Raw genomic sequence first — 25406 nt, forward strand, 5'->3', positions numbered from 1 at the left:
ACACACACACACCACCTTCCACCCCACCCTACAAAGCTCCATCACTGAAATGCAGCCGAGCCAAGAGAAATAGACCACAACACCAATACCGTGTTTGCTGACCTGAACCACAGTCTCCAGCAGAGAATGGAACTCTCAGCGAGCCGATCAGATGTCTTCTGTCTGGACTCCGTGAAATAACACACACAACCCAGATGTGGATGCGCATACACTCGCACACACACACACGGGAGTGGTTGCGTTTGTCGAAGGTGTGATTGGCTGTTATCAGCCTAATTGCAGCAATCAGGGGTCATTTCCTATGAGAAAAGAATCTTAATTGAGATGAGATGAGTCATTGCTCCTCTCTTCCCGCGGGGAGACAACAGATAGCCTCAACCCCTTTCCCACATCCTCCCACAGCTTTCTGTCTCGAGTCCACTCAAAGCCACCAACTGTTCAAAATAAGAAGGAAAAAAATATCTCGTTAAAGGCAAAAACGAACAAGAAAAAAAAAAAAGAAAGTTTTTCCGTGTTTGAACAGTTTTGCATCCAGACAACATTGCCAAAATGGCTTAATGGATGAATTGCAATCAAAAGCAAAATTTTAACTTCCATCTCTATATTCAAAAACATGACATAAATCAAATTGACATCACAGAAAATGTGCAAACATAAATTATGATTCAGTTTCTGGTTTGGTCCAGAACATGTCAGAAAATAGGAAAAAGGGTTGATCATTATTTTCCTAAGGCTAATGTTTGCAAATTATTTATTTTGATTCAATAAGATAATAAATCTGCTTCTACGGAGGACTACAGAGATCTGAGAACATTAACTATTGAAAGGCAATTCATGTGCGTCAACTTCCTAATTTTAGCACATTTTCTTCACTTTTAACAACATGTGATATATTGCTTTTTAAAATAAATTGAAGAATTGTTGAACAAACAATTACTGCCTGGCTTTCCATCAATTTGGTCATAACGGCCCTGTGAGGGAAACCAGAACTACAATGTGGCCCGTCCACAAAAATGAGTTGGAAACCCCTGCTCTAGGATTTTCCCAATCTTATTGTCAGAGTCTAAAATAAGTCCCAGGTCGGATTTTTGTTGGCTCTACAATCAAGAAAACAGCTAGACAGACATTTCGAATCATGTTTGTTGGGTTATTAACCTTAAATTTATGTGCAGTGTACGTAAATTGTAAGTATTAAGTTAGTAAGTAAATTGACGCAGTGGTAACGCATGCGTCATTTTATTTTGGCTGCTGCCGCTGAACAACATTGCCAACAGAAACACTAATTGAGTTGTTTTTCAATACATTCATTTCAACACCCATTTTCATCAATACATCAATTTTCTACAAACAGTTGCAGCTAATCTGGAGCGGATGAAAGGTAGACTCCGCACCTGAACCGGTTGCCAGTCAATCGCCAGGCGCATATAAAGAGAGACAACCATTCGCACTCACATTTACATCATCACTCAATGGAAACTGAAACCACACATGACCCATTTTCAAATACGTGTATTTCCAGGCTGATTTATCATTCAGCCACCGAGTAATGCAATAGTGGAAAGTTCACACTGCCCTCGACGTAAACGTGACGAAAACGTATGTGACAGCCGGGAGGAAAAATCTACCAAAAGACGAAGCCATTACAAGCGTAAACGGTGAGGAATGTTTGCTTATCATCACAGACGTTAGTGTGGGCCGGCCGCCTCGATGATGGGGTCTTATCGGGCGCTTTGGACAGACAATTGAGTAGTGATAGATTCCAGGAGCTTGGTGGGAACAGTGTGATAACCTGGGGCAGACTCCGGGCGTGCAATTAAATTAATTATGATGGAGAGTGGAACAATTTAGCAGCCCAAACCCACTTTTCAAGCCACACTCATACTCTTTATTAAGGGTGGGTAAAAACTACTGTGGCCACAATTGATTTTTAGAACTGGCAGATGGGCAAGGTAATTTGTAGATGAGTTTAAAAAAAAATATATAAAAAAATGATATAGCCATTGCCTTCAGCTTGGCTGAGGGTCATGAAGGGAGCAGATTTTGCAGGAAAGCGCAGACTTTCCTCTCTCCAGCCACTTCAACCAACTCTTCCGCGATAGATCCTGAGGTGTTCCCAGGCCAGCCAGGAGACAGTCTCGCCAGCATGTCCTGGTTGAACCTTGGGCCTCTTCCCAATTGAACATGCTGGAACCTCTCTCCAGGGAGGAGTCCGGCAAACATACTGAACAGATCAGATTTTGATCCCGGAGCGCTTCGCATTCAGCCTGTGAGAACTGTTCAAATTTGCAACTTGAAGGAGCCAACAGAACCACTTTATCTGCCAAAAGCAGAGACACGTAATGAAGCCACCAAGCCAAACTCACGTCTCGGCTGTGCCTAGAATTCAGTAGCAAGGTGAAAGGGCACCCTCGGCAGAGTTTTACTCTCACTGGAAGCAAATCTGACTTAAATACCGATAATTCAGGCCAAACCCGAGGTACCCTCCACAGGACTCACCTTCTGCACGTCCACAAAACATAGGTAGACTAGTTGAGCGAACTCCAATGCAACCTTGAGGACCCTTCTGAGAGTATGTTTACAGTTCTGTGGCCAGGGTGAAAACCACACTGTTCCTCCTGAATCCAAGATTCCACTTTTCAACAAATGCTCCTCTCAAGAGCCCCTGATTGACCTTAAGTGGGAGGCTAAAGAGCTTGATCCCCTTAGGTCCTCCATCCTAAATAAGGACACCACCATCCATGTGATGGTGCAAAGGCATGTACAGCCCTACAACATTTATTGTCTTTAGGAAATCTGGGTTGATTTCATCTACGCCCCCAAAACTACCTCCAATGTACATTTGAAAGTATCATTTATTGAAAGAGAAAAATGAACAGCTACAAACTACAATAATGGTTTCAAGTTTTCATCCTTGATTCACTGTGTCAGACATAGCCTTGTATTCCAATCTCAGTGACTAATTTGTTTTTTCATAGTCACGTAATAGTGATGGCAGCTAATTTATGACGAAAAAAAAGTGAGGGAGTTTTCATTTCTAACAGCATAACAAATGCTTAATCCAATGAATCTGGAATTCAGCGGAAATTCTCAACCTTTTTGGGCAAAATGGTGAAGTCTCTTGATTCCCCGGCTCTTGGCCTACGTCAAGTTGACAGTTTCCTGCTCACCTGCGACCCCAATAAGGACAAGCACTGTTAAAAATGGGCCTGTGCTGTTACAGCTACAAAGAGTGTCCGACAATTTGTTCTTCTATTTATACTTCCTGTCAGCATAATGGCCCCATGTCACATTTTTTTGTTTAATATATTTTTGCTTCTTCAGGCATGTCTGATAAATAACAGACAACAGCTAATATATCTTCTCCTTTCCTCTGTAGGTGGTCCTCATATACCTTCTTCTGACATACGCTCTTCACCGCACACTCGTATGAATATCATGGAAATATTAATCCCAGAGTAGAAGGCTTGCCTACACAAGCTATAACATCAGCGCCTTGGTGGAATCACTTCAGCATGGCGGCCGAGTCAAAATATACACTCTTGGCTCTATCAACAGTTCCTGTTGCGGACACGGCTGATCCGTCAAGGTCAACGTTACTTCCACACCCAGGATTAGCTTGTTCAGTGTCAAAGTGGTGTGAGTGAGTGAATGTGTGTGGCCAAAAATAAGAATTCTAGTGCCATTGTTGATGTATAGAAAGTAGAGCAGAAAAAGACATAAACATGAGGTTTAATGAAGAGGGGAGGAGAAAAAGTAGACTACAGGCCTCCAATCCTGTTCTGTTGCACGCTAGTCCAGCACAAACCTCGCCCAATGCTGAAATGGTATACACCGAAAATCATGACATTAGCTATACTGTTGGATTATGTTGACATTTTTTCACAAGAAAACCTCCTCAGCTCAAGTAAAAAAGATAAGGATGATGTGATGAAAAAGGACAACATGCCCTTCCAGTCCAGGGTTAGATATGGCCTATCCGTCTTTTGGACGTCTCCTACTGGTTCAACATGCGGCCTTTTCTATGTATTTGAGGCTTTGAAGTGCGGCCTCTGCTTCCCGCCGACAGGATATTACTCTCTAATGACCTCCTGACAGGCGTCCTCCTCCTCGTGCATGATGGCATGCAGACAGTGAGGACTGTTGGGAGACATTTAACGTTACAAAACCATAGACTGGAACTGGAGGAAGTTGTGCCTCAAGAAACCTCAAATCCTTCACTGGCCTTTGAAGCACAAGCATTGCCAATCCAACTCGTAAAGTTTGAGACACCAACAACATTTTGGAAGAAAAAAAATGATGCAAAAAAAAAAAAAAAAAAAATATATATATATATATATATATATATATATATATATATATATATATATATATATATATATATATTAGGGTTGTCAAAATTTAAGTGTTAACTCTGGAGATTAATTTTAAGATTTTTAATGCAGTTAAATATTTTAACTCAAATAACTCAGAATTATTAAAAAATATATATTTGCATACTTTCCAAATACTGTACCATATTAGCTGTACATCCTCAACACCTCTCAGAACAAAAAAAATATTTTTGATTAATTGCAATTAATTCCATAATGGTTTTGTCTGGACCCGCTGCACACTCCAAACTTGTTCCAGTGCAGAAGTCTGCTGACTTTTTCATTAGTTGTGTAGACGTTGAGAGATTGTTTAGCCTGTTGATTCACAGACTTAAGTATGTCAACAGACCTCCTCATTGACACTATCAGACGCTTAAAAGGCCGGCCCTTGACCCCGTCAGACGGGCACTCTTTTAACATGGATGAAAAACACACGTGAGAGTATAATTAGATGTGATGTGATGACAGACAGGCACAAAACGGCAAAAAGGTATTGCTATTGTTCACACTCTGAGAGGTAATCCTTAAAGGCGCATACATGTTTATTGGCATGAATCTTCTGTTTGATTAGTTAGAGTCTATAGCACATTGAGGAGGAGCAGCCGGATAAAGGCAGGATTTTCAACTGTCAAAACACCGAGGGTGGGAAAGGAGCGCAGCTTTTTAATTCAAAAGCAACGGAGCTCGGAACAAAATGCTTGATTTCATGTGTTTGCGTGTTCTCAAAGTGTGTATGTCATTCACAGTGCCGCACAACAAAGAATCTCCTTGAAACAAACTAAGGAAAGCTTCATTCCGTTGTGCCTTCATGAACATTCCAAAGGCCCTGCAGGGGACACTCCACAAACGAGCGTGTTAAGGCATGATGAAATCCAACCATCAGGCTCTGGGAATGGGGACACTTTCAAGACCGCATGGATCGTAGGAGTCGTCTTCATGACACCCTCTCTGGATGTATAAGGAGGAATTTTTCAAATTGATAATCGTGGCAGGAATAAATTTTACTTGGACAGTGGTCAACGATTGCTCTTTGTCCATGTGTGCTTTGGAATTGCTTCTGAACAATTCTGTTTTCAATACCAGTTCCAGGAAAATAAAGTGGTTTGCACTTCTGCCTCAAATTTCTGAGTTTCAGGGTTCGAATCTTGCCTCCGGCCTGTGCTTGCATTAGGCTAATTGAAGTTTGGAAATTGTCCACTGTTGTGAGAGTGAATTCTTGTTTGTTAAGACGTGTCCTGATGACTGACCAGTCCTGGGTCTCTGCCTTTTACCCAAATTTAGCTGGGATAGGTTCCAGTTCACCCATGATCCTAATGAGGACAAGCTCTATCAAAATGGGTGACTTGATGGAAAACACAATTGCATAATCACTCCCTGAACACTTCACATTGTTGTGCTGTTTGCATGTAAAAAGGACATCAGTTCTAAAATGTTCCATGTTGCTGGCCCGTTTCAGTTCTTCATCACATACCTGTTGTCAATTTTCATTTGTTGTAATTATCCCATTGGAAACAACGGAAACTATAAACTAATAATCGGACCCAGTATATTTTAAGAACTAGTTGAACACAACTACAAGTGTACAAAGAAGTTAACCACCTTGGAGTAAAGTAAGTAACATTGTTTCTGGGTCCTTTTTGCCAGAACTGATAGACTCCAGAACACATCACATACAATTTTGATACGTTGGCCATGGCAAAATACATTTCAGTTCTTATTACTTATTTTGTTAAAACTAGTTTGCTGTGGTTTGTTTGTTTTGTCCGCCCCCTAATCTGAGAGTGAGAATGAGAGAGTGGGTGGAACAGAGAGAGAGAGAGAGAGAGTGAGAGAGCAAGAGAGAGAGAGAATTGAGGCTCGACCAGTCAGTTCCTTTAGCTTTTGCATGTTTGAACTGAGGTCTTACCTCCCACCACATTTGCAAAATTGTCAGTTTGACTCAGTCGATGGATGTTCACGTTTGGATTGTATACATCTGAAAAGCATCTTATAGCAACAATTTTCAAGGTACTGATTCTTTCATGTTACTTTTCTTATGTAATGTCTTAAATTACTTGTCTAAAACAATAGTTTTACTTTTTTTGTATGTTGTGTGGGACGGACATTAATCTCACATTGACGATTTGGTAAATATTTCATTTAGTCCTTTAGCGCGCTCAAGACTGAAATAGTATTGCGCTAAATGTGATTCAAAATGAATCAACTGGAATGCGCCTTAATACACTGAAAATCTATGCAGGACTTCATTTATTTTTTTTTACAGATTGTTGTTAGAAGCAAAAAGTTTGATACCGTTCATACATCTTTGATTGAGTCATTTAATCATTTGACCTAAGTGGATGATTTTTTTCATGTTTATGAGTTAGTCAATAACTTCCCTTTGGGTTTGTACCAATAACATCCAGTTAAAAAATGTTTGACGTGTGAATTATCCCAAGACAGTAAATGTTAACATATGAAGACAAAGCAAAAAAAATAAAAAATAACTCACAAAGGAGCCTACGGAATGCAGATCTAATTACCTGAGTTTGACTTTATTTCCACTGCTTATAACAATTCAAGCCCAAATGCGCGACAAATTCACGCTAATAGTTTGTGTATGTGCTTTGGCACTGATGGTTAAAACACGTTTTCAATGTGTGTTACTTCAAACACACCTCATCTATACAATAAAAGTTGGATGTGGATGGCGAGGCTAATGCAGCTGCATTCCTTCAAATTGAGTGCACATGTTGTCTGAAACGATGCAGAGAAGAATGACTGACATGTCCCTAAAGTGAAACTGAGACACGAGACTAAACATTTGTTTGACATCGACGACATTTTAACAATAACCATTTAAAGGCAACGTTTCCCAAACTTATCTGAGGCAAGGCACATCAATTTAGAATACATTATCAAAAAGAAATATCTCAAAAAGTGGATGTACAGGTTAATTATTTAGCTTCTAACATCAAGTGGAAGGGGATTAAATAGTTCAGGCTGTCACTATGTAACTTGTGTATATATAATTGAACAAAGATACAGTATTTGCAAATAATGCTATTTTTTGTCCAATTAGGTGAAACTAGATATTTTACTGTGGCACACCTGATGATCTCTCGTGGCGCATAAATGAGCCCCAGCGCTGTAATTGTGGATGCTCAAATTGGTTGAAAGAACATTAGAGTATTAAAATGTATTTTTCCTAGAGCACTCTGCTTAACTGTACACCATAGCAAGGCTGTCATATAACATGACAAATGTTTTTGTACTATATTATATTGTTTTCTTCATTTCTTTATATTTAACAAAATTCTACTTTTTCCCTGTTTCTTCTCCAGGGTCCTGGATATAACAGAGCTCAATAGCACCCTCTTGTGGTAAAACAGAAATCAACTTGAATTTAAAAAAAAAAAAGGAAAAGGAAAAATATGAGTCTCATTTTATTCCCCTGTGTGTTGAAGGACCTTTTTCCATAATGCTGGCCAAAATCAAGTCGACTGAAATGACTTTATAGCCGCTCAGCTCAAGCAAAAGCAGCGTAGACTATGGAGGCTTCAAGTACTGCTCACGCTGGGACTTCCCCAACTGTGTCCGACATGCAACCATCCTCCACTCCCCTCTCCTCATATGGCTATCTTCAGTTCTTTTGGCAATACCAGGACAAGTCTGTCATTACGGAACATTACAACTACACGGGCAAGCTGCAGGGGGACCGTTACCGTGACGGCCTCCGACCCGAGGGCATCGCCTTCCTGGTCGTGTGTCTGCTCATCGTGCTGGAGAACGCTGTGGTTCTCTTGGCTATCTGGAGGAACAAGAAGTTCCACTTGCCCATGTATTACCTGCTGGGAAACCTGACTCTGTCGGACCTGCTTGCCGGGATTACCTACATGGCCAACATCATCATGTCCGGGCCAAAGACGTTGCAGCTGACGCCGTTGCTGTGGTTCCTCAGGGAGGGCGGCGTTTTCATCACTCTGGCCGCTTCTGTCATCAGTCTGCTGGCCATTGCGATTGAACGCCATGTAACCATGGTGACGATGAGGCCGTATCACGGTGCAAAGCGAGGGCGGATGTTGGCGCTGATTTGTGCAAGTTGGGCCCTTGCGGCCTTTTTGGGTGTCCTCCCAATCCTGGGATGGAACTGCATCCACAGACTGGACCAATGCTCCACCGTGCTTCCTCTTTATGCCAAGAGCTATATCCTGTGCTGCGTGTCAGTCTTTAGTGCAGTTCTCCTCGCCATCGTGGTCTTGTATGCCCGAGTTTTCCGAATTGTCCGCACCAACACACAGCGCCAGCGATTGGGCTTGTCTAGCAGCATGAGAAAGGGCTTGGCCAGAAAGTCCCAAAAGTACATCGCCCTCCTGAAGACGGTCACCATCGTGTTGGGTGTCTTCATCGCTTGTTGGCTGCCCCTCTTTCTCCTCCTCCTCCTGGATTTTTTCTGCCCAACACGCAGCTGTCGCCTCCTCTTCAAGGCCGACTACTTCCTGGGAGTCGCGATGGTCAACTCGCTCCTCAACCCCATCATCTACACGCTGACCAGCAAGGACATGCGGAGAGCTATTCTGAGGCTGCTCTGTCGGCCGTGTCTCATGAGCAGGGACGGCCAGGTGAAGAAGATTGGCATGCCCTTCCTAGAGTGTAGCTTCAGTAAGTCGGAGGTGCCTTCCCAGAAGTTGGAGGCGGGGATGGAGACGACCATCTCTTCCGGGAACGTCGTTACCACCCCGTCTCCCATCAAGACCCTTTATCCTAAACTCTTCAAGCCTTAAGACTTGGCTTGGCTCGCACTTAACAGAAGACATGTAGCACACTTTTTTGGAGGACAAATGGCACTTTTCCACTGCATGGTACCTGCTCGGCTCCTCACAGGCAAAAGCATATGGACAGTATGAGGGACTATTTTAGTACTTAGTGCGTGCCAACCAACCCATGATGGTCTTTTATTGGTCCTTGCATACCAGCTGTTGTACCTTGGACTCCTCTTGAGTAAAAATGGTTCTCCTTAAAATGATGCCACCGGCTGAGACGTAAATACAGGAAAGCTTTGTAATTTGTTAGGATTCTGTCCTTACTGATTTCTTCTATTGGTTTTCGGGCAGACAACCATGATGATACGGAAAACTGCATGGTGGCCCAGTGGTTAGCATGTCTGACTCAAAGTTCTGAAGTTTCCAATTCAAATCTCAACTCTGGCCTGGCTTTCCTTCAGTTTGTTCCTCTCACATTCCAAAGCGCTAGTTTAACTGAATATTTTCAATTGAGCATAGATGTGATTAGATTGTACGTTCTATTTTGTCTATATGTGAGCTGTGATTGGCTGGAAACTGGTCATGGGTCAAGTCAGCTGGGATAGGCTCCGTTTAATGAGGACCAGTGCAAAAGAGAATAGATGGTTGTTACTTGTAAAAGCGAACACCACAAACAGCATCGAGTAGAGGAAACTTGAGGCGAGTTGGAACTGTGTTGTGGAAAAAGAGGACTATGAACTAGAAACCAGAAAGAGAAGATACGCAGTGGATGAAAAATAGAAGAATTCAACACACAAAGCTAGAGAATATGAAATATAAGTGGCTCACTTCTAGACAACCATGACGCGTACTTACACGGTAAGACAAGGCCACTCAAATGTGAACAAGGAAACTGTTGTCAACTAATTTGCACTGAGATACCAGAGAGAATGGAGAAATTGGCTTGCACTCCTTGTGGTTTGAATCCAAGCCTGGAAGAACACTTTGATGAAACCAATGACTGACAAATGTAAATAACACATTCAGACTTTCTTTGAATGGCTTTCTTCAAATCCTTAATGTGGTTTCTCATTAAATCAGCACAGATGCACACAATGTTGTACTTCTGGAAACATGGATTTCGCCCTAGATGTGACGTATTAATTGACAAATGATGCAGTTGTTGGTTTTTTTTGTACTGTCATCCATCTTGTGAAAGATTTTCTTTGAAAACTTGTAACTGTTGTATAGTAAATTATATACATGTTTTTATCTGTGTCTGCTATTGATATCTTTTTAATAAAGGACTTAAAATATTTTTGGAGTTGACTTTATTTTGACTTTGTCTTAAATGGTGCATGACAGGGAGTGAGCCCCCTCGTCTCACGTCTGGTGAGGGCATTGACCTATATTGTACATAAACCATTTACACACCACATGACGAACCATTTAGTTTCCAAGGTTGACCATACCGATAAAATCCGTATCCACTGATGAGCCATCTTTTAACAGACCCACTCTTCTCTTCTTCATCATAAATTCATGAAATGACCTATACTAAAAAGAGGTCGCACAGTCAATTTTTCAAAAGACTTAGCAACTCTGAGGAGCAATTATTCATGACATAACTTCTATAACAGAAAATGTAACATCAAACCTATCTCAGAGCAGGCTTAGAATTTAGAATGTTTTGGAGAAATACGTCTAGAAGACCACATTTAGGCAACTGGGATTAATTGAGTGGAACGAAAGAGAGACTTGGGCCATCAATTGAGTAAGGAATTGAAAAGGAAAGGCTTTTTCAGGTCATATCATTGCTTTGTTTCGATTCAATTTACATTTTGACAGTCATGTGTTTAATCAGCAGTGAGTTCTGCCATTGAGGCTAATGAAATGTTTGGGAAAGTTAACAAGATAAAATAAAAGTTTAGATAGTTCATGTCACTTAGGCCTAATTTGCATGTGTAGTGAGTGAAATAATCTTGATTCGCCGTCCATGCATCTCCAGTCTTGCTTTTTCTTGCCACCTTGTGGTTGCAAGTAGGATTGACAATAGACAGTTGTGCATACTTCAACTTTTGGGGGGCGAGCATTCATGCTGAAAGAACATCATATGACAATCAAAGTAAAACAATGATTTGTTACATGTAAACGTGCAATCTTAATTTCTCCTAAACACTTTTACTATATACAACTGCTGGATGCTAAAAGTTCATTATGTCAAATTTTGGGGGTTTGGGGGATTATCGCCACAGACAACTTGTACAACATAGCCAAGCCGTCACTGACCACCCTGATCATAAGAAACAAATGACAAGGCAGCTGAATGAGGTTTTCTAGTGGGTGGATGTCCCCTGCAAAGGGCACAACTATATGGAGTACAAGTTTGGATCATCGATGGATCCATTTTCTATTGCTTGTCCTCATTTGTGTTGCAGCCCAGCAAAATTCCATAACCTTGCCGGTTAGAAGAATGGCACCATTTCAGGTAATAATGTTTGGTTTTGGTTGACACTAATCTAACAATGTGAATCTGAATTACATAAATTAAATTTGCATTGTGATGGCCTCACGGTGCAGAGGTCGTGGGTTTGATTCCGGCTCCAGCCTTCCTGTGTGGAGTTTGTATGTTCTCCTCGTGCCTGCGTCGGTTTTCTACGGGTACTCCGGTTTCCTCCCACATTCCAAAAACATGCATGGCAGGTTGATTGGGCACACTAAATTGCCCCTAGGTATGAGTGTGAGCGAGGATGTTTGTTTGTCTATTTGTGCCATGCGATTGGCTGGCAACCATTTCAGCAGCCCCGGCGACCCTTGAGAGGAGAAGCGGTACAGATAATAGATGGATGGAAGGTTTCAGTCTGACGCCAGCGATTTTTTGTCACATTTAAGAACGTGCGTATGGCTGTAAATTTCAACAGCATTCTAAATACAAATTATCCGTCCACCCATCCATTATCCAAGTCACTAAAATTCTAGAACAATATATAACCGAAGTTTATCCAAATGTATCGTTATGAACATTCCCCCTGCTCTTGAGCTGGCAATAGTCCAGTACAAGTACTGTCACTCTGACATAATCCTTTCTCAATAAAAGCTCTGATCGATTCGAGTCCATTGACACCGTTACGTGTCAACTGAGGCCACGGCGGGTCACTCTTATTGTGAAAGGAGAGGGAGGCCCTCGTACTATGCTTAGTCATGGTGAGTTACCGCTTCCCCCTCCCGCCCCGCGCACCCGCTCCCCCCACCTCCCTCCCTCCTCCCCTTTCTTATGTGGCGTACAGTTAATCAAGGAGCACCTCGGCTACGCGACGTGAGTATCTTTTCTGACAGATTTAAGCTCAAGTTTGACTTTAATGAGGATATTACTGAAAACGCGGTTCTGTTCAAACCGCCAGAATACGACTAGTGGGACCTGATATCTCGTGTTTGTTCTCGAAGCGGTTCAATGCCGCTAGCTACCGTCTGTTGTTATTATCAGAATCTAGCTCGTTCACTTTGATTACAATGAACACGCAAGCTCACTTGTGTTGTTCAATGACAAGTTGGTGGCTTTCGTGGCGCTACATTAAGGCTTGGATGAATTTAGCTTCATTTCGGTGCATCTTTATTTTCAGCGCTTTACCGCTTGTGTTTACGAGCAAAACAAGCGCCAAATGCAGCATGTGGACGCGGATGTTGAAGGGAATGGCCGAATATAAAAAAAAAAACAAAACAGAAGAAGCTATGAATGGTGTGTGTTGAGTACACGGCAGTCCCATTCTGTGTAAATTCATTATGTAAGATCTGGCTGCACTTGTGGGTCATGTTTTGGTACATTCAGTTCCACTGTGAAGAGGATGAGTCACCGAGTAACTCGTTGCCAACATGCCAGTGATCAAACGTACGCCAGTTTAGTGGCTTGTCCTCGTTTGACCATTTACAGTCAGCGCTTCTTGCACCAACCACTGCATGGCTTTGTATTTTATCAGAGGACGTCTGTAGAAGCCATCGAGTCAGCTGGGCTGAGGGTCAGAAAGTGGGATTCACAAACTAAGTTGAACTTGTGGAGTACACCTAAGGTATTTAAAATCATCTGAATTGGATCCTCTACTCCAGGAGTGTAAAACCAGTTTTCATTACAGGCCACATTTTAGTCACGGTTTCCCTCAGAGGCTCATCATGACTGAAAATCATATAAATGTATTGTCACATAGTCTTTTTTGTTACATATACTTTGACATTATATTGCCCCGATATCCATTTCACATTATATATATGCTTAACAACAAATTCACTGGAAAAAAATAATTCATAGAAAATGGTTTCTTGTAATTTTCCAAGAAGGGACTTAATGAAAGAATGCTTGTGATAATAAAAATAAAAAAAACATTTAAAAAAAAAAAACACATTTTCTGCCAAAATGAAAAGAGCAAATCCAGTTAGTAAGACACATAAAGTAGACACACTTGAATTGCTTTAGTCGGCCGTGACAAATGATGTTGCAAGCTTGATCTAGCCCCCAGGCCATGTGTTGTTGTCATTGCTTCAGTGCAAAAACCTTTACACACTTCCTTGACCCTTGATTTGCTTGAATTTCCCAATACAAATGGAGAATAATTTTACAGAGATGAGCTTCCACCATTGTAAAACCTTTATTAGCCCAAACAGGCCCTGTTTGAAGTCACATTTTAACATTGTTAACTAATTTACAGTCACACTGATATCAGAAAACTTAACCATGACCTCCTCGCCTTTTGATGACTCATGATGTAATGTGTAGCATTGAAGCAAGTGGCGAGGGAAGAGAATGCTTTGGATGCTGAAAAAGTGCAGATATAGATGAGTGCTTTCCCGGGAAGGTGGTTCTCTCACTATGAGACACAAAATGTCATGGAGAGAAAAACTTCTTGCCATGTGGAAAGATTTCAGACTTTGCGATTTGAAAATTGCATTCTACTACATTGCAATAATGATTTGTATTCGAATTCTTGTTCAGCCCTACAAAAATAATACATTTTTGCACTCAAAATCTTATAAGCACTCAAAATCTTATGAAGGGATCTCCTGTGTGGTGCAGTGTTACAATCCTACTCATTCTCAATGTTTGTCTCTCCCTTTGAATAATCTGTTTTTGATCTAAGTGAATCATCCGTAACTGAAACAAATATAACAATAGGCAAAATAGTAATTGCACCACACGAAACTCCATTACATTTCTGCATGACGTATCAAAATGTTTGCCTTTGAGTTCTCCTGAACAATGAATACATTTTCTGTGTGTTCAGCTTACTGTGAATCACACACAGTGTAACCCGGTACCAGGAACTTGTGCAAAAGCACACCAAACTGCATTTTCCCAAGCTGAAGTTGTATGATTGGGGAATTGTCAGGTTGAAGAGAGATATAAGCAAAGCAGCGCAGCACAGTCGCAGTATGTTTCATATCACTGTGAACGTAACTGTTTGATTAAGACTGCATTTTGACCTGAGCAGTTTCGCCACTCATCAAACACTGGAGCAGTGAACAGCTTTTCAAAGAAGAGTCAGGTGCCCTCAGGTGTAAATGCAGCAGCCAATACAATCGTACCTGAGACAGTTTGGCTTCTTCAGCCTTCTTGCGGTGTACCTCAGTGACAGTTGTTCAAATTAGTTCCCCCAACATGACGGTTAAACACGCGAGCTTGTGATTCGGAGTCTCATGCTCCGCCAACTGAGCTTTGCTGCCAACTGACCTGTCAGGAGTGGGATTTCAACACATGACTCCATATGAAGATCAGAAATCCCTTTTGGTAAGGACTTCTTGGTTGAGTCTGACGGACAAATTCTATTTATGTTTTGCCATTTACTAAATTTCATCTTGTGGAGCGCTCGTGCTGTGTTACGAATCACTGCTGGTTGAAGGGCTCCTGTGAACAAAAAAAGTTCACCTCGCTGAACCAACTTAAATTTGGTGCTTAAGAATATAAAATATTTGTGCTTGAGTCGAGCTGTGGAATTTTTGCTTGCATTTATTTTCATTGTTTCCTGCAAGGGAAAATAAAAGACTGAGTCATGCTGAGTGAGACTTAATTTCAGTCACACCCAATGTTGAACTTCCAAAGTATGTATGCATTACATGGCTTCTTAAGCTGTTTTTAATAATGCATAGTTATGCTACAACATAAGGCAGAATTATTTGCATATATTTTATTACTCAATAAGAAACAAAAAGTACATTTTCGTGTTTCAAATTTAATCAATGGTGCTCAGTGAAATAAATATGGCTGAAGTCCCAATGCGATTGGACAATTATAACGCTAATATTAATGCTGATAATATTTTTAATGGCTACGATTTCACTAGACTTTTAAAAAGTATTGCTTGTGTGTCCATGGACTTCTGATGACTGAATTGGGTTTAAATGTTTGTGATTTATGATACATTTTAATGTGTCTGGTAAATGTGTTTATTCTGTGTAGTCGCCACACTTGGGCTGTACCACAGTTTGCTTGCAAGCGGGCTGAGAGCATCTCTTGCTGACCAAATGTTTAATGCTCACTAAATTCTTATTAGATTGAATTAAGTTGTTCTTTCAGCGTTACAACCTGGCATCATGTCATTTATTAGGTTCACTTTTGTATCTCATTGTTGTCCTTGTACCTGAAGAAGACTGTAAAAACCAGTTTTGCTTGGTTCAAGGGCTGAGTGCTTTTTTTTCCATTCTCGTCTCCGACGTGTCATCTTACACAAGAACTACCATGTTTCAGATATGTTGCACATGTGAGGCGGGAATTTATAATCTGTGCTGCGGTGACTTGAACAGGCATCGGCGTCATGATAAGAAGGAAGTGTCGCTCAATTTAATCTGCACTCAAAATAATTTCCGTAGATACACTTTTGCTGTCTCATGTAGTACAGACAACATAAGACCGTGTTTATTAGCGTTTAGTTGGTATACACTGAGATGTATTTTGACACCGTATTAAGTGTATTCAGTATCTGATGTCACTTTCTCCCCTCTCTTTTCAGGTGTTAGTTGAGCTGACTGCAGCCTGGTGCCAAAAAGCTACCATGTTGGAAGGATTAAAAAACAAGAGCTAACAAATACTTCTCCCGGACTTTATTTTTGGGAAAAACCTCCAAGTTATTACTTACTTAAGTTTTTTTCCCCCTATCTTTTCAGATTTTCTTTTCTCCGCCCAGATATTATAGTTTATCGGTGTGCTGATTGAAAACTATCTAACAAAAGGGTTAAATGGGCTGTCAAGAACAACAAGACCTTCATTTTACAAGTATCGGACTACATTGTCTTTTCCCATCAGAGTTAAAAAACTTGTTTGCAAAGATGTTTTGATGGCACAAATAGCCTCAAGTGGTTTCTGTTGAATGTTTGCTTTATTTTTCCGACACATTTTTCTCGCTGGTCAATGGAATTCTCAAGTTCAATTACCGGTATGTTGGAACTGAGTTGCGTAGCAGCCCAAGCAATTATGAGGTCTCCAGTAACTCCGCAATGAGTCACAAAGCTTGACACAGGTACTGAACTCAATAAAGGAGTCATTGTATCTGAAAAAAATTGACTCCAAGTCAGCCAAAACAAGATCCACCCAATTTCACCCTCGCTTGCCCAGTGGTGCCATGATACCGCCAAACGTTTCTTGTGCGAGAGACTAAGGAGGAGGAGACAAGGAAGGAAATGTCAGAGTGCCTGACAGAATGCAAAGCGCTGGTGACTCCGTCCACGCGCAACGGCCACCGCGTCTTCAGCTACACGCTCGAGAGCCACACGGCCGCCGCCTTTGCCATCATGAACGAGCTGCGTCTGGAGCGCCAGCTCTGCGACGTGACTCTGCGTGTGCGCTACCGGAACCTGGAGGCCGTGGACTTCGTGGCTCACAAGGTGGTGCTGGCGTCGTCATCGCCCGTCTTCAGGGCCATGTTCACCAATGGCCTGAAGGAGTGCGGCATGGAGCTGGTGCCCATCGAAGGCATCCACCCCAAGGTGAGACATTTTGTTTGATTTGACACAAAATGTCTTCAATGGTAAGGTCATATTGATGCTAATTAGGTTTTATGAAAATGGGTGACTGTTTACATATGAAGACCTAATTTTTTGGGCCGGCCTAGAAGCAAGCAGACATTAGCGGCTAAGAGTTTGCCCATAATCCATTCGCAAATTGTGGCGTAACTCACCCGGCGCTGCCTCCCAGTCTTACTAAAACTGTGTTCGACATATGTCATCCATCACACGCTGCTTGCAACTTCACTTTGAATGCCCCGTTTCCACCGGTTGGAATGCCTTCGTCAAGCTTCCCGGAATGATGGCAAGCTCCGAATTCATTTGCTGCACTACAATACCTACTTTCTTTTGCGTCATTTTTCACGTCCGCAAGCTGTCCTCAGTCATGTCCGTTTTTCACTTTTTGTAATAAGCATTGTGTCAGCGGGCAACGCTTCTCAGTCAGTCAAGCGGAGCACTCATCAAAGTCACAACAACATTTTCGGATTATGGAACTCAGTGCATACACAAGGCCCGCTGCATTATTAGGCGCCCTGTCCACTTGGGAGTAAATATAAGAAAAAAAGTGCGCCTTCTGGTTGTGAAAATACAGTATTCTTATGACGCGTGTAATTTTAAAATGACATGTCAAGATCATCAACTGAAGAACCTGTACTGTTTGCTTAGTTTTTAAGATTTACTTACAGTGTTTAACTGGACCACTTTTGAGTTAAGGTTGTTTATAAGGGCAAATCATTCATCAACTTGCCATTAGCAAGCCGTTCTCCACCACTTGAAGTAATGGTTAACTTCTTTTTGCATTTGTATGACAGACAACCGTGTTAAAACGTTAAACGGCACCTGTACAGTTTCGTGATGGTGACGGCTCTTCTGTGCTTATCAACGGTGGTGAAAAACACACACATCCTGTGACAACGGTTAATCATTGAGACACTCGGTATTGTGAGATTTGCAATTCTGCTTTGGAATCCACGTTTTGTTTGACTTGCCCACCTATTTCAGAACACTTTGGTTGATCTTTAAACTGTATGAATTTTGTTACACGTGGCTAACAAAGATATTACCATAACCACTAATTTGACTTACTTAAAGAGATGGTTACCTTTGAACAATACAATTCACAATACAAGTTCTGTCGTTCTGGTTCTACAGGTGATGAACCGACTGATCGAGTTTGCCTACACAGCCAGTATCTCTGTTGGAGAGAAGTGCGTGATCCACGTGATGAACGGTGCCGTCATGTACCAGATAGATAGCGTCGTCAAGGCCTGCTGTGACTTCCTGGTCCAGCAACTCGACCCCAGTAACGCCATCGGCATCGCCAGTTTCGCTGAGCAGATCGGCTGCGCGGAGCTCCACCAGAAGGCTCGGGAATACATCTACATGAACTTCAGCCAGGTACTCTCATCAGACAGATATAGCGTGGCGAAGTGACTTGCAAGCTTGAGTCATTCCATGGCAAAGATCGTAAATCAATTTAATTGCATGCCAAATTAATTTACCCTATTGAATTTAATATTAACGTCATTAATCCTTTTCAGCAGGCCCAAACAGAAACACATTTTTTCACCACATCATAGACACCTTAATTAAACGGTGTACTTGAAATCGTTGCTTGGTGTTACATAGTGATCATAGTTTGGCTGAACATTTATTAAAAATATTGTTTCCCCTTCAATATTACGATTTATAGGTTAGGCATATGCTATATAAAGACTAGTGGTCTTTTAAGCGCACAGAATTCTACCAAACGAGTGTACCGTAAACATCCATCCATCCATTTTCTGTCCCGTCTGTCCTCACTAGGGTTGCAGGTAAGCCTGAAATCAAATTACAACAATAATCCAAACAAATCTGTGGCCAATCTGAGCCACTTCATCTTTTCATAATTCATGACACGATGATATGTAAAAACTTGCACCAGCATTTCTTAAATCACTGAACTGATCTAGAAACGATCGAAATAAAATATACGTGCCTTAACTTGCAACTTTTTAATGCACATACATTCCGAACGTTGATTTGATTCGGATTACTTGTTCAGCCGACATTCAAAGCCGATTACATCGTCCTCTTTTCCAGGTCGCGACACAGGAGGAGTTTTTTAACTTGTCCCACTGCCAGCTGGTGAACCTCATCAGCCGCGACGAGCTCAATGTGCGCTGCGAGTCTGAAGTCTTCCGAGCGTGCGAGGCCTGGGTGCGCTATGACCGAGAGAACCGTCGGCCGTACGTCCAGGCCTTACTCCATGCTGTCCGCTGCCATTCCCTCACCCCCAACTTCCTGAAGGCGCAGCTCCAATCGCTTGACTGGGACCCCCAGTGTAAAGATTACCTTGCACAAATCTTCCAGGACCTCACCCTGCACAAGCCCACCAAAGTAAATTCTTGCCGAACCCCCAAGGTACCGCAGCTCATCTACACAGCCGGGGGCTACTTCCAGCAATCCCTCAGCTACCTGGAGGCATATAATCCCGGCGCGGGATCCTGGCTCAGGCTAGCCGACCTGCAGGTACCTCGCAGTGGCCTGGCAGCATGCGTCATCAGTGGGCTTTTCTACGCCGTGGGTGGGAGAAACAACGCCCCCGATGGCAACATGGACTCTAATTCACTGGACTGCTACAACCCCATGAACAACTGCTGGTTGCCATGTGCACCCATGAGCGTGCCCAGGAACCGAATAGGAGTGGGAGTCATCGACTGCATGATATATGCGGTGGGTGGATCACATGGGTGCATTCACCACAACAGTGTGGAGAGGTAAGTGAACAGTGCTCATACAGTGTCAACATAACATACCCGCATAACATTATTAATGCAAGCAGAAATTTTGTAGCACGGCATAATACAAGAATTGAAATAAAGCAGTTTTGCATGATAGTTTGCGAGTCAAAATGAGCTTTTTGCCCCTCATCAAAACACACTGACTAGGATTACTGAGAATCACAGATTTGTAAGTTTTTCTGATAATTTAACCACGGAGACAGTCCCAAAAAGTTTGACTGCGATCTACGCATGTGCATTAACGTGGCGCAACATGCTTATGTAACCTACGTGCGTGTGGTAGAAGGTCAAGGCAACTTAGTTACGCCACACCAGGTAGCTCGCAATGAGCTTCGTCAGGCTAGCTGATGTGACTAAACACGTTGCTGAGTCCCTATTAAGTCAGTAATCATCACTTCCATGATGGCATAGAAACGCACTTTTGACAAAAATCTTTCTCATGAACAGACCACGAGGAAAGATGGAGAAGTCATGCTAATTGCAGAGCGAACCTAAAACTGACATGTAATCGTTAAGACCAATAAATAGGTATCTGGTGAGAAAACCTTCACTCCAGAAATGAATTAACTTCCATTACGGCGTACGTCAGCCAGGCGGAGTGGCCTATTAACTTTTAAAAGTATATTAAGATGGTAAACAATATTTCTGATATCAGCAATGTTATATTTCTTTTCCCAGGAGTCCTGATTTTTTTCATTTTGACTTTTGAGACAATAAAATCACATAACAGGAGGTGTTTTTTTTATCAATTTTGCAATGCTAAAAAAATTGCTTTTCCTTAGACGGTAACAACATGATTCATGAATTCACAGTAATTCAATGATATTTAGATTATTTTATAGTCAAGAGTTTCCCAGGGTACTATAATGACTTTTTCCTTCAGTTGATACCATCATCTAGCTGCAGCAGTCACACAAATAATCAAGAACGATAACGATCATAACACCGAAGATGATTAGCATGTGTTGCTTCCTTTCTGTAGGTATGATCCGGAAAGGGACCAGTGGCAGCTGGTTGCCCCCATGTTGACTCGGCGTATCGGGGTGGGCGTGGCCGTTATCAACAGGCTACTGTATGCCGTGGGCGGCTTTGACGGGGCCAGCCGGCTCAGCTCGTGCGAGTGCTACAACCCAGAGAGAGATGAGTGGAAGACCATGGCCTCAATGAACACCATGCGATCTGGAGCTGGTGAGTAACAAACACATGGTTGGGTCACTTTGCAAACGACTGCATTTGACTAACATTTCTCCTCCTCGTAGGTGTTTGCGCTCTGGGTAATCACATCTTCGTGATGGGTGGGTATGATGGCACAAACCAACTGAACACAGTGGAGCGCTACAATGTGGAAACGGATATGTGGAGCTTTGCTGCCTCTATGCGGCACCGTCGCAGTGCTTTGGGAGTCACTGCTTTACACGGACGCATCTACGTATTGGGTGAGGAGCACCGCAGGCACAGAAAGACTATCGTTCATACAAAGTAGTGCAAAGGGCGGCCTTTATTCATTCAAAACGCGGCATAGTTTAATCACTTAGTTGTCACATTGCCTAATCACAAACCTATGTAAAGAATAACAGTAGTCACAATTACAGTAAATATTTGTATGAAAAAGACTTCTAGGCTATCACTAGAAAACAATCCAAGAGAAAACCTGAGCTTTTCTTCTTGTGCCATGTGATGGCAGACGGAATTCTTGCGCCACAGCAAAAAGTAGCTCATTGTTTGTCACTTGTCAAGTCAAGTCCAAAATTTCCTCCAATCTTTTGTAGGCCTCCCCACTAGACTAAACATGGCATTCTGCTTAATATTGTGTTTGTGGAATACGAACTAAGCAGAAAAATCCACCGTTTTTTTATCCATTTCAGGGGGCGCTCATTTTACAACTTGCTGTCGACTGAAAATGATATCATAGTGTTTAAGTGCTCAGGTAATGAGCAATCGGGGTTCACCTGTTTTCTGGGTCTGGTCATGTGACGTTCGCCAGCAAACAGACCGACAGGTTTAGCAATTGTTGACACGTCCAAACGACTTCACTTAAAGTAGACGTTTAGCGAGTGCAAATTATTTGTTGAGCATCTAGCTTATTCTCCACTTTTGCATTTCACAAGGTAATGAATCAATGTTGTTTCTAAATGAGGAAAATCATGCATGTACCCACCAACTATGTAGCTGCGTGGACTTGTCATTTTAGCCTGCACAAGCCAATAAATAATCTTATAAATGTATTGTTTACCATTAAGATATATGAAGTGCTTATATTTGCCATGGGTTTTTATAATTACATGAAAATACATTATTATAACGTATGGCGCTCTTTTTTTCTTAATGCATTGCAAGGGTGTCAGATCGTGGCTCAGTATCAGCAGATAGTCAAAAGTCAAAGACTGTGACTTGGGTGCCCAAAAAAGTGCGATCAGGACATTCCTAGTTTTTATGTCTCCCCTCTAAAATAAACTAAACAAACACTTGTACTGATGATTGTAACCATCGTTTGTGTTGATAGGAGGTTACGACGGCAGCACGTTCCTTGACAGCGTGGAGTGTTACGATCCCGAGAAGGACACTTGGTCGGAGGTAACGCACATGACGTCAGGGCGTAGCGGCGTTGGCGTGGCCATTACCATGGAGCCCTGCCAGAAGGACCCGCCTCAGTTTCCCGCACCCGAGCGGGAGCATGACGAAGCTTCACAACACAATCGGCAACACAGCACACTGTAAACCCGCGCCCACCAAGCCCAACCTTCTCTCACCATCACGTACAATTACACATCAATTCTGGAGCTAACACCAAATCAGTATTAGAACTTCAAAGGTCTGAAGTCCACTGTCCGCGGCAGTATAATCAATGGCACCCTGACTTCTGCCTGTGTTCTGCCAAACCCAGCAAGAACTCTGTCTGTCTCTGTTTTCACTTCTGGCGTTTGAGGTCCCAAATTGGACTGACAAGGGCTGCATGCGCGCGCTGGCCCCTCAGGGGCTCTTTATTTCTAGCTAAAGGGGGCAGGGAGACCTGTGTAAAAGGGTCAATGGGGGGTGAAAATATTCTCGACATCATCTCATCCAATTCAAAGTCACTTTTGTTTGTCACTTTGAGGCTGTGTAAGTGCCAGCACCATGCTTGTGGGATGTGTATGTTCACCATCAGTGTACTGAGTGTCAAGATAAAAGGTTCCCACGGCGACAGGCCTCACACGAGAAGACTTTCTCATACTGAAGCTGCAAATATAAACTCATTTGAATTTGGTAGTCAGCACTAAATTTTAAATTGCGGCAGAGCATCTAAATCGGCAATGGGAACCTTTATCCACTTGGGGGGCCATTTCACTTTTTCCCCAAGTCCTCAGAGGGTCATGATCAGTGTATTTTAAACATTTGATTGGACAAATGTTTATTTTTGTACATTACAAGAATTTGAGGGTTACGTTTTTTTTAACAGTCCCTCAGAGGTTTTATGGCCCAAGTGCAGTGGTGTGTTTTCGACCTGTACTTCTTAAACTGTGGTCACCGGACCGCCGGGAGTCTGGGAAATAACTTGAGGGTCCACAAAAAGAATAATAATAATGAACATCATTTTTAAAAAGTGCATACCTTCATCAGGGGACCAGGGCACCAAAACAATCATAAAAAAAAAAAAGTATCCTCCCTACCTGAGAGACCCCATAAAGCAAATTCTACATGCATAGAAAGTGTTTTCAAATACATTATCCATGTCGGAAGGTAAACTGTCATACGGAGTTGTGGCCGTAGCGTTAAACTGTTTCTCACCATTTCAGTTTTCCTTGTTTGTTTGGCGTGGCGAAAAGGGTGCTGAGTGTCTGGCGTAATTTGCCACCACCCTAACTATAATCGGAACTTGAGCGCCGTTTTTGTATCAGCTGTTATCCAGCGCAATTGCAAGGTACTTCTTATTGCTGGGCCCATGTCTACCATTACATAATGCAGTTCGCTAACTCGCTACGCCTACCCCCAATAATGCATTTTCTCTGGATGCTACGCTTTGTAGATGAATTTGGTGTCTTTATTTGAATTCTCAAGTGAGGCTGAGACACGCTTTGAGGAGGCCGAGAAACCTGTCAGATTTACAAGACTTATTTCTTTGCACTTTAAAGGGACTTTAAATTTGGGCCAATTAACTCATTCACTGCCATTGACGGATAAAGACGTCAAAAATCTTTCTTTTTTTTTTCGACTGGAAGTGAATGAGTTAAAAGCTCGGCTGTGGTTATGAGGTACTGTCACATATATTTGTCTCTACATGAAGTCTCTTTTTTTTTCCAAGAACAAAAAGCATATTACAAAAATTAAATCCATTTTTTCAAGAATTCAATGCACATTGTTACAGTAATAGCTATATTTCGGGAATAAAGTTGTCTTTTCCAGAATGAAATTTGTAATTTTATGAGAAAATTATTATATATTTTTAGAATTTAGTTCCCTGGTTAAACTTTGACACTTAATGTCAGAATGAAAAAATACAACTTTATTCTCTAGATTGGCTTTTTTTTTCTTAATATTAAATTTATCTTAAAAACTTTTTTCCTTTAAAGAAAAATAATTTCTCAAACATTTTTTCTCTCAAAAACGTTTAATTTCTATGACATCAAAAGGGGTTCACGCGGTCATGTGCAATTGGCAGTCATTGTAAAAAGCGGACACTTAAGATTTTGAATTGTATAGCAGGCCTGCTGGGCTTCTGACGTCAGCCGCACACAAAACGTTGGCACCATTTCACATTGGATATTCAACGTGAGCATGTGCAAGTAAACAGCAAAGTGGTTTATGGGTTAAAGGTCTAAATCCTCCAAATGACATTTTGTTGCTTGATGAGCCTCAACATGTTGAACAGGTAAAACCTGGTCTTCAATAAAAGTGCCAAGACAAGGATTGTGACTTCAAGAGGAAATTTAAATACTGTAGCTTTTAACGTTTGATTTGTTTGTAATTTAAAAACACCTATTTCCCACTGAAAAGTTGACTTTTTCTTCTTCCACTAGACCTAAGAATAAATACATAAAAGCAACCATGTTTGTCCAAAGCGTTCCAACAATTGAACACAATGGACAAATGGGGGGGGGGGAACGTTTGTAACAGTCGTTTAAGCTACAAAGGTTTATACATGATGTTTTGTACATTGATATTCATATAATTCTTGTACAAAACTGAAGAGCTCACCTTTTTATTTATTGTTTAATTTTCTTTTCTTGTTCCTCAGAACTGAACACTTTGTATTGAAACAAACAGACTGGTGTCTTGTTCTTTGTTTGAGCAACGAGCATGTGTTGTTGTTGCGTCGAAAGGCCTGTTGATTGGGGGGGGGTGTTTTTAAAGAATTGAGTTAACTTTGAAAGGGATTTTGTTGTTCATCTATAGCTGGGTTGGAAATTAGAGTATTTAAAATCTGCTTTGTACAGTTTTCCAACAGAAACCTATAAAATAATTGTATAGTAAAACGTTTATTGTATTGTGTGGTGTCATGCTGTTATATGGAAATCGAGTTTGTCACTGCACGTCACAAGCACAGAGCAACAAAATTCATTTAACAGCCATAC

At 41.7% G+C, this 25406-nt stretch overlaps 2 protein-coding genes across 5 annotated transcripts; both read left to right on the forward strand.

The window, feature by feature from the left end:
• Positions 1–6257: 6257 nt before the first annotated feature.
• On the forward strand, positions 6258–10409 carry s1pr5b (sphingosine-1-phosphate receptor 5b). 2 transcript variants are annotated; one of them, XM_088303750.1, is made up of 3 exons: positions 6258–6377; positions 7694–7732; positions 7817–10409. In XM_088303750.1, exon 3 carries the CDS (start codon positions 7901–7903, stop codon positions 9131–9133), a length of 1233 nt encoding a protein of 410 aa, XP_088159876.1. In that variant the 5' UTR covers positions 6258–6377; positions 7694–7732; positions 7817–7900; the 3' UTR covers positions 9134–10409. The 2 variants fall into 2 exon arrangements, with proteins under 2 accessions (XP_088159876.1, XP_088159875.1); XM_088303749.1 differs by having other exon boundaries at positions 7694–10409.
• A 1913-nt stretch (positions 10410–12322) lies between these two features.
• keap1b (kelch-like ECH-associated protein 1b) lies at positions 12323–23624 on the forward strand. Of its 3 annotated transcripts, none has more exons than XM_088302531.1 (7): positions 12323–12407; positions 16084–17056; positions 18227–18472; positions 19157–19833; positions 20840–21045; positions 21117–21293; positions 22361–23624. In XM_088302531.1, the coding sequence occupies exons 2-7, from the start codon at positions 16751–16753 to the stop codon at positions 22573–22575; spliced, it is 1827 nt and encodes a 608-aa protein (XP_088158657.1). In that variant the 5' UTR covers positions 12323–12407; positions 16084–16750; the 3' UTR covers positions 22576–23624. The 3 variants fall into 3 exon arrangements, with proteins under 3 accessions (XP_088158657.1, XP_088158659.1, XP_088158658.1); XM_088302533.1 differs by lacking the exon at positions 12323–12407 and adding an exon at positions 13137–13155; XM_088302532.1 differs by lacking the exon at positions 12323–12407 and adding an exon at positions 14531–14864.
• The last annotated feature ends 1782 nt before the right edge of the window (positions 23625–25406 follow it).

The sequence above is a fragment of the Idiotropiscis lumnitzeri genome, chromosome 8, assembly GCF_059441095.1.
Source record: "Idiotropiscis lumnitzeri isolate Australia: NSW breed Sydney's pygmy pipehorse chromosome 8, RoL_Ilum_1.0, whole genome shotgun sequence".
Lineage (NCBI taxonomy): Eukaryota > Metazoa > Chordata > Actinopteri > Syngnathiformes > Syngnathidae > Idiotropiscis > Idiotropiscis lumnitzeri.

Excerpts from the sequence above, each read along its gene's own strand:
- s1pr5b (XM_088303749.1), top strand. The coding sequence starts at position 7,901 with ATGGAGGCTTCAAGTACTGCTCACGCTGGGACTTCCCCAACTGTGTCC.
- keap1b (XM_088302531.1), top strand. The coding sequence starts at position 16,751 with ATGTCAGAGTGCCTGACAGAATGCAAAGCGCTGGTGACTCCGTCCACG. Across the intron at positions 18,473-19,156 it reads TCTACATGAACTTCAGCCAG|GTCGCGACACAGGAGGAGTT; the intron begins GTACTCTCATCA and ends CCTCTTTTCCAG. Across the intron at positions 19,834-20,839 it reads CACCACAACAGTGTGGAGAG|GTATGATCCGGAAAGGGACC; the intron begins GTAAGTGAACAG and ends TCCTTTCTGTAG.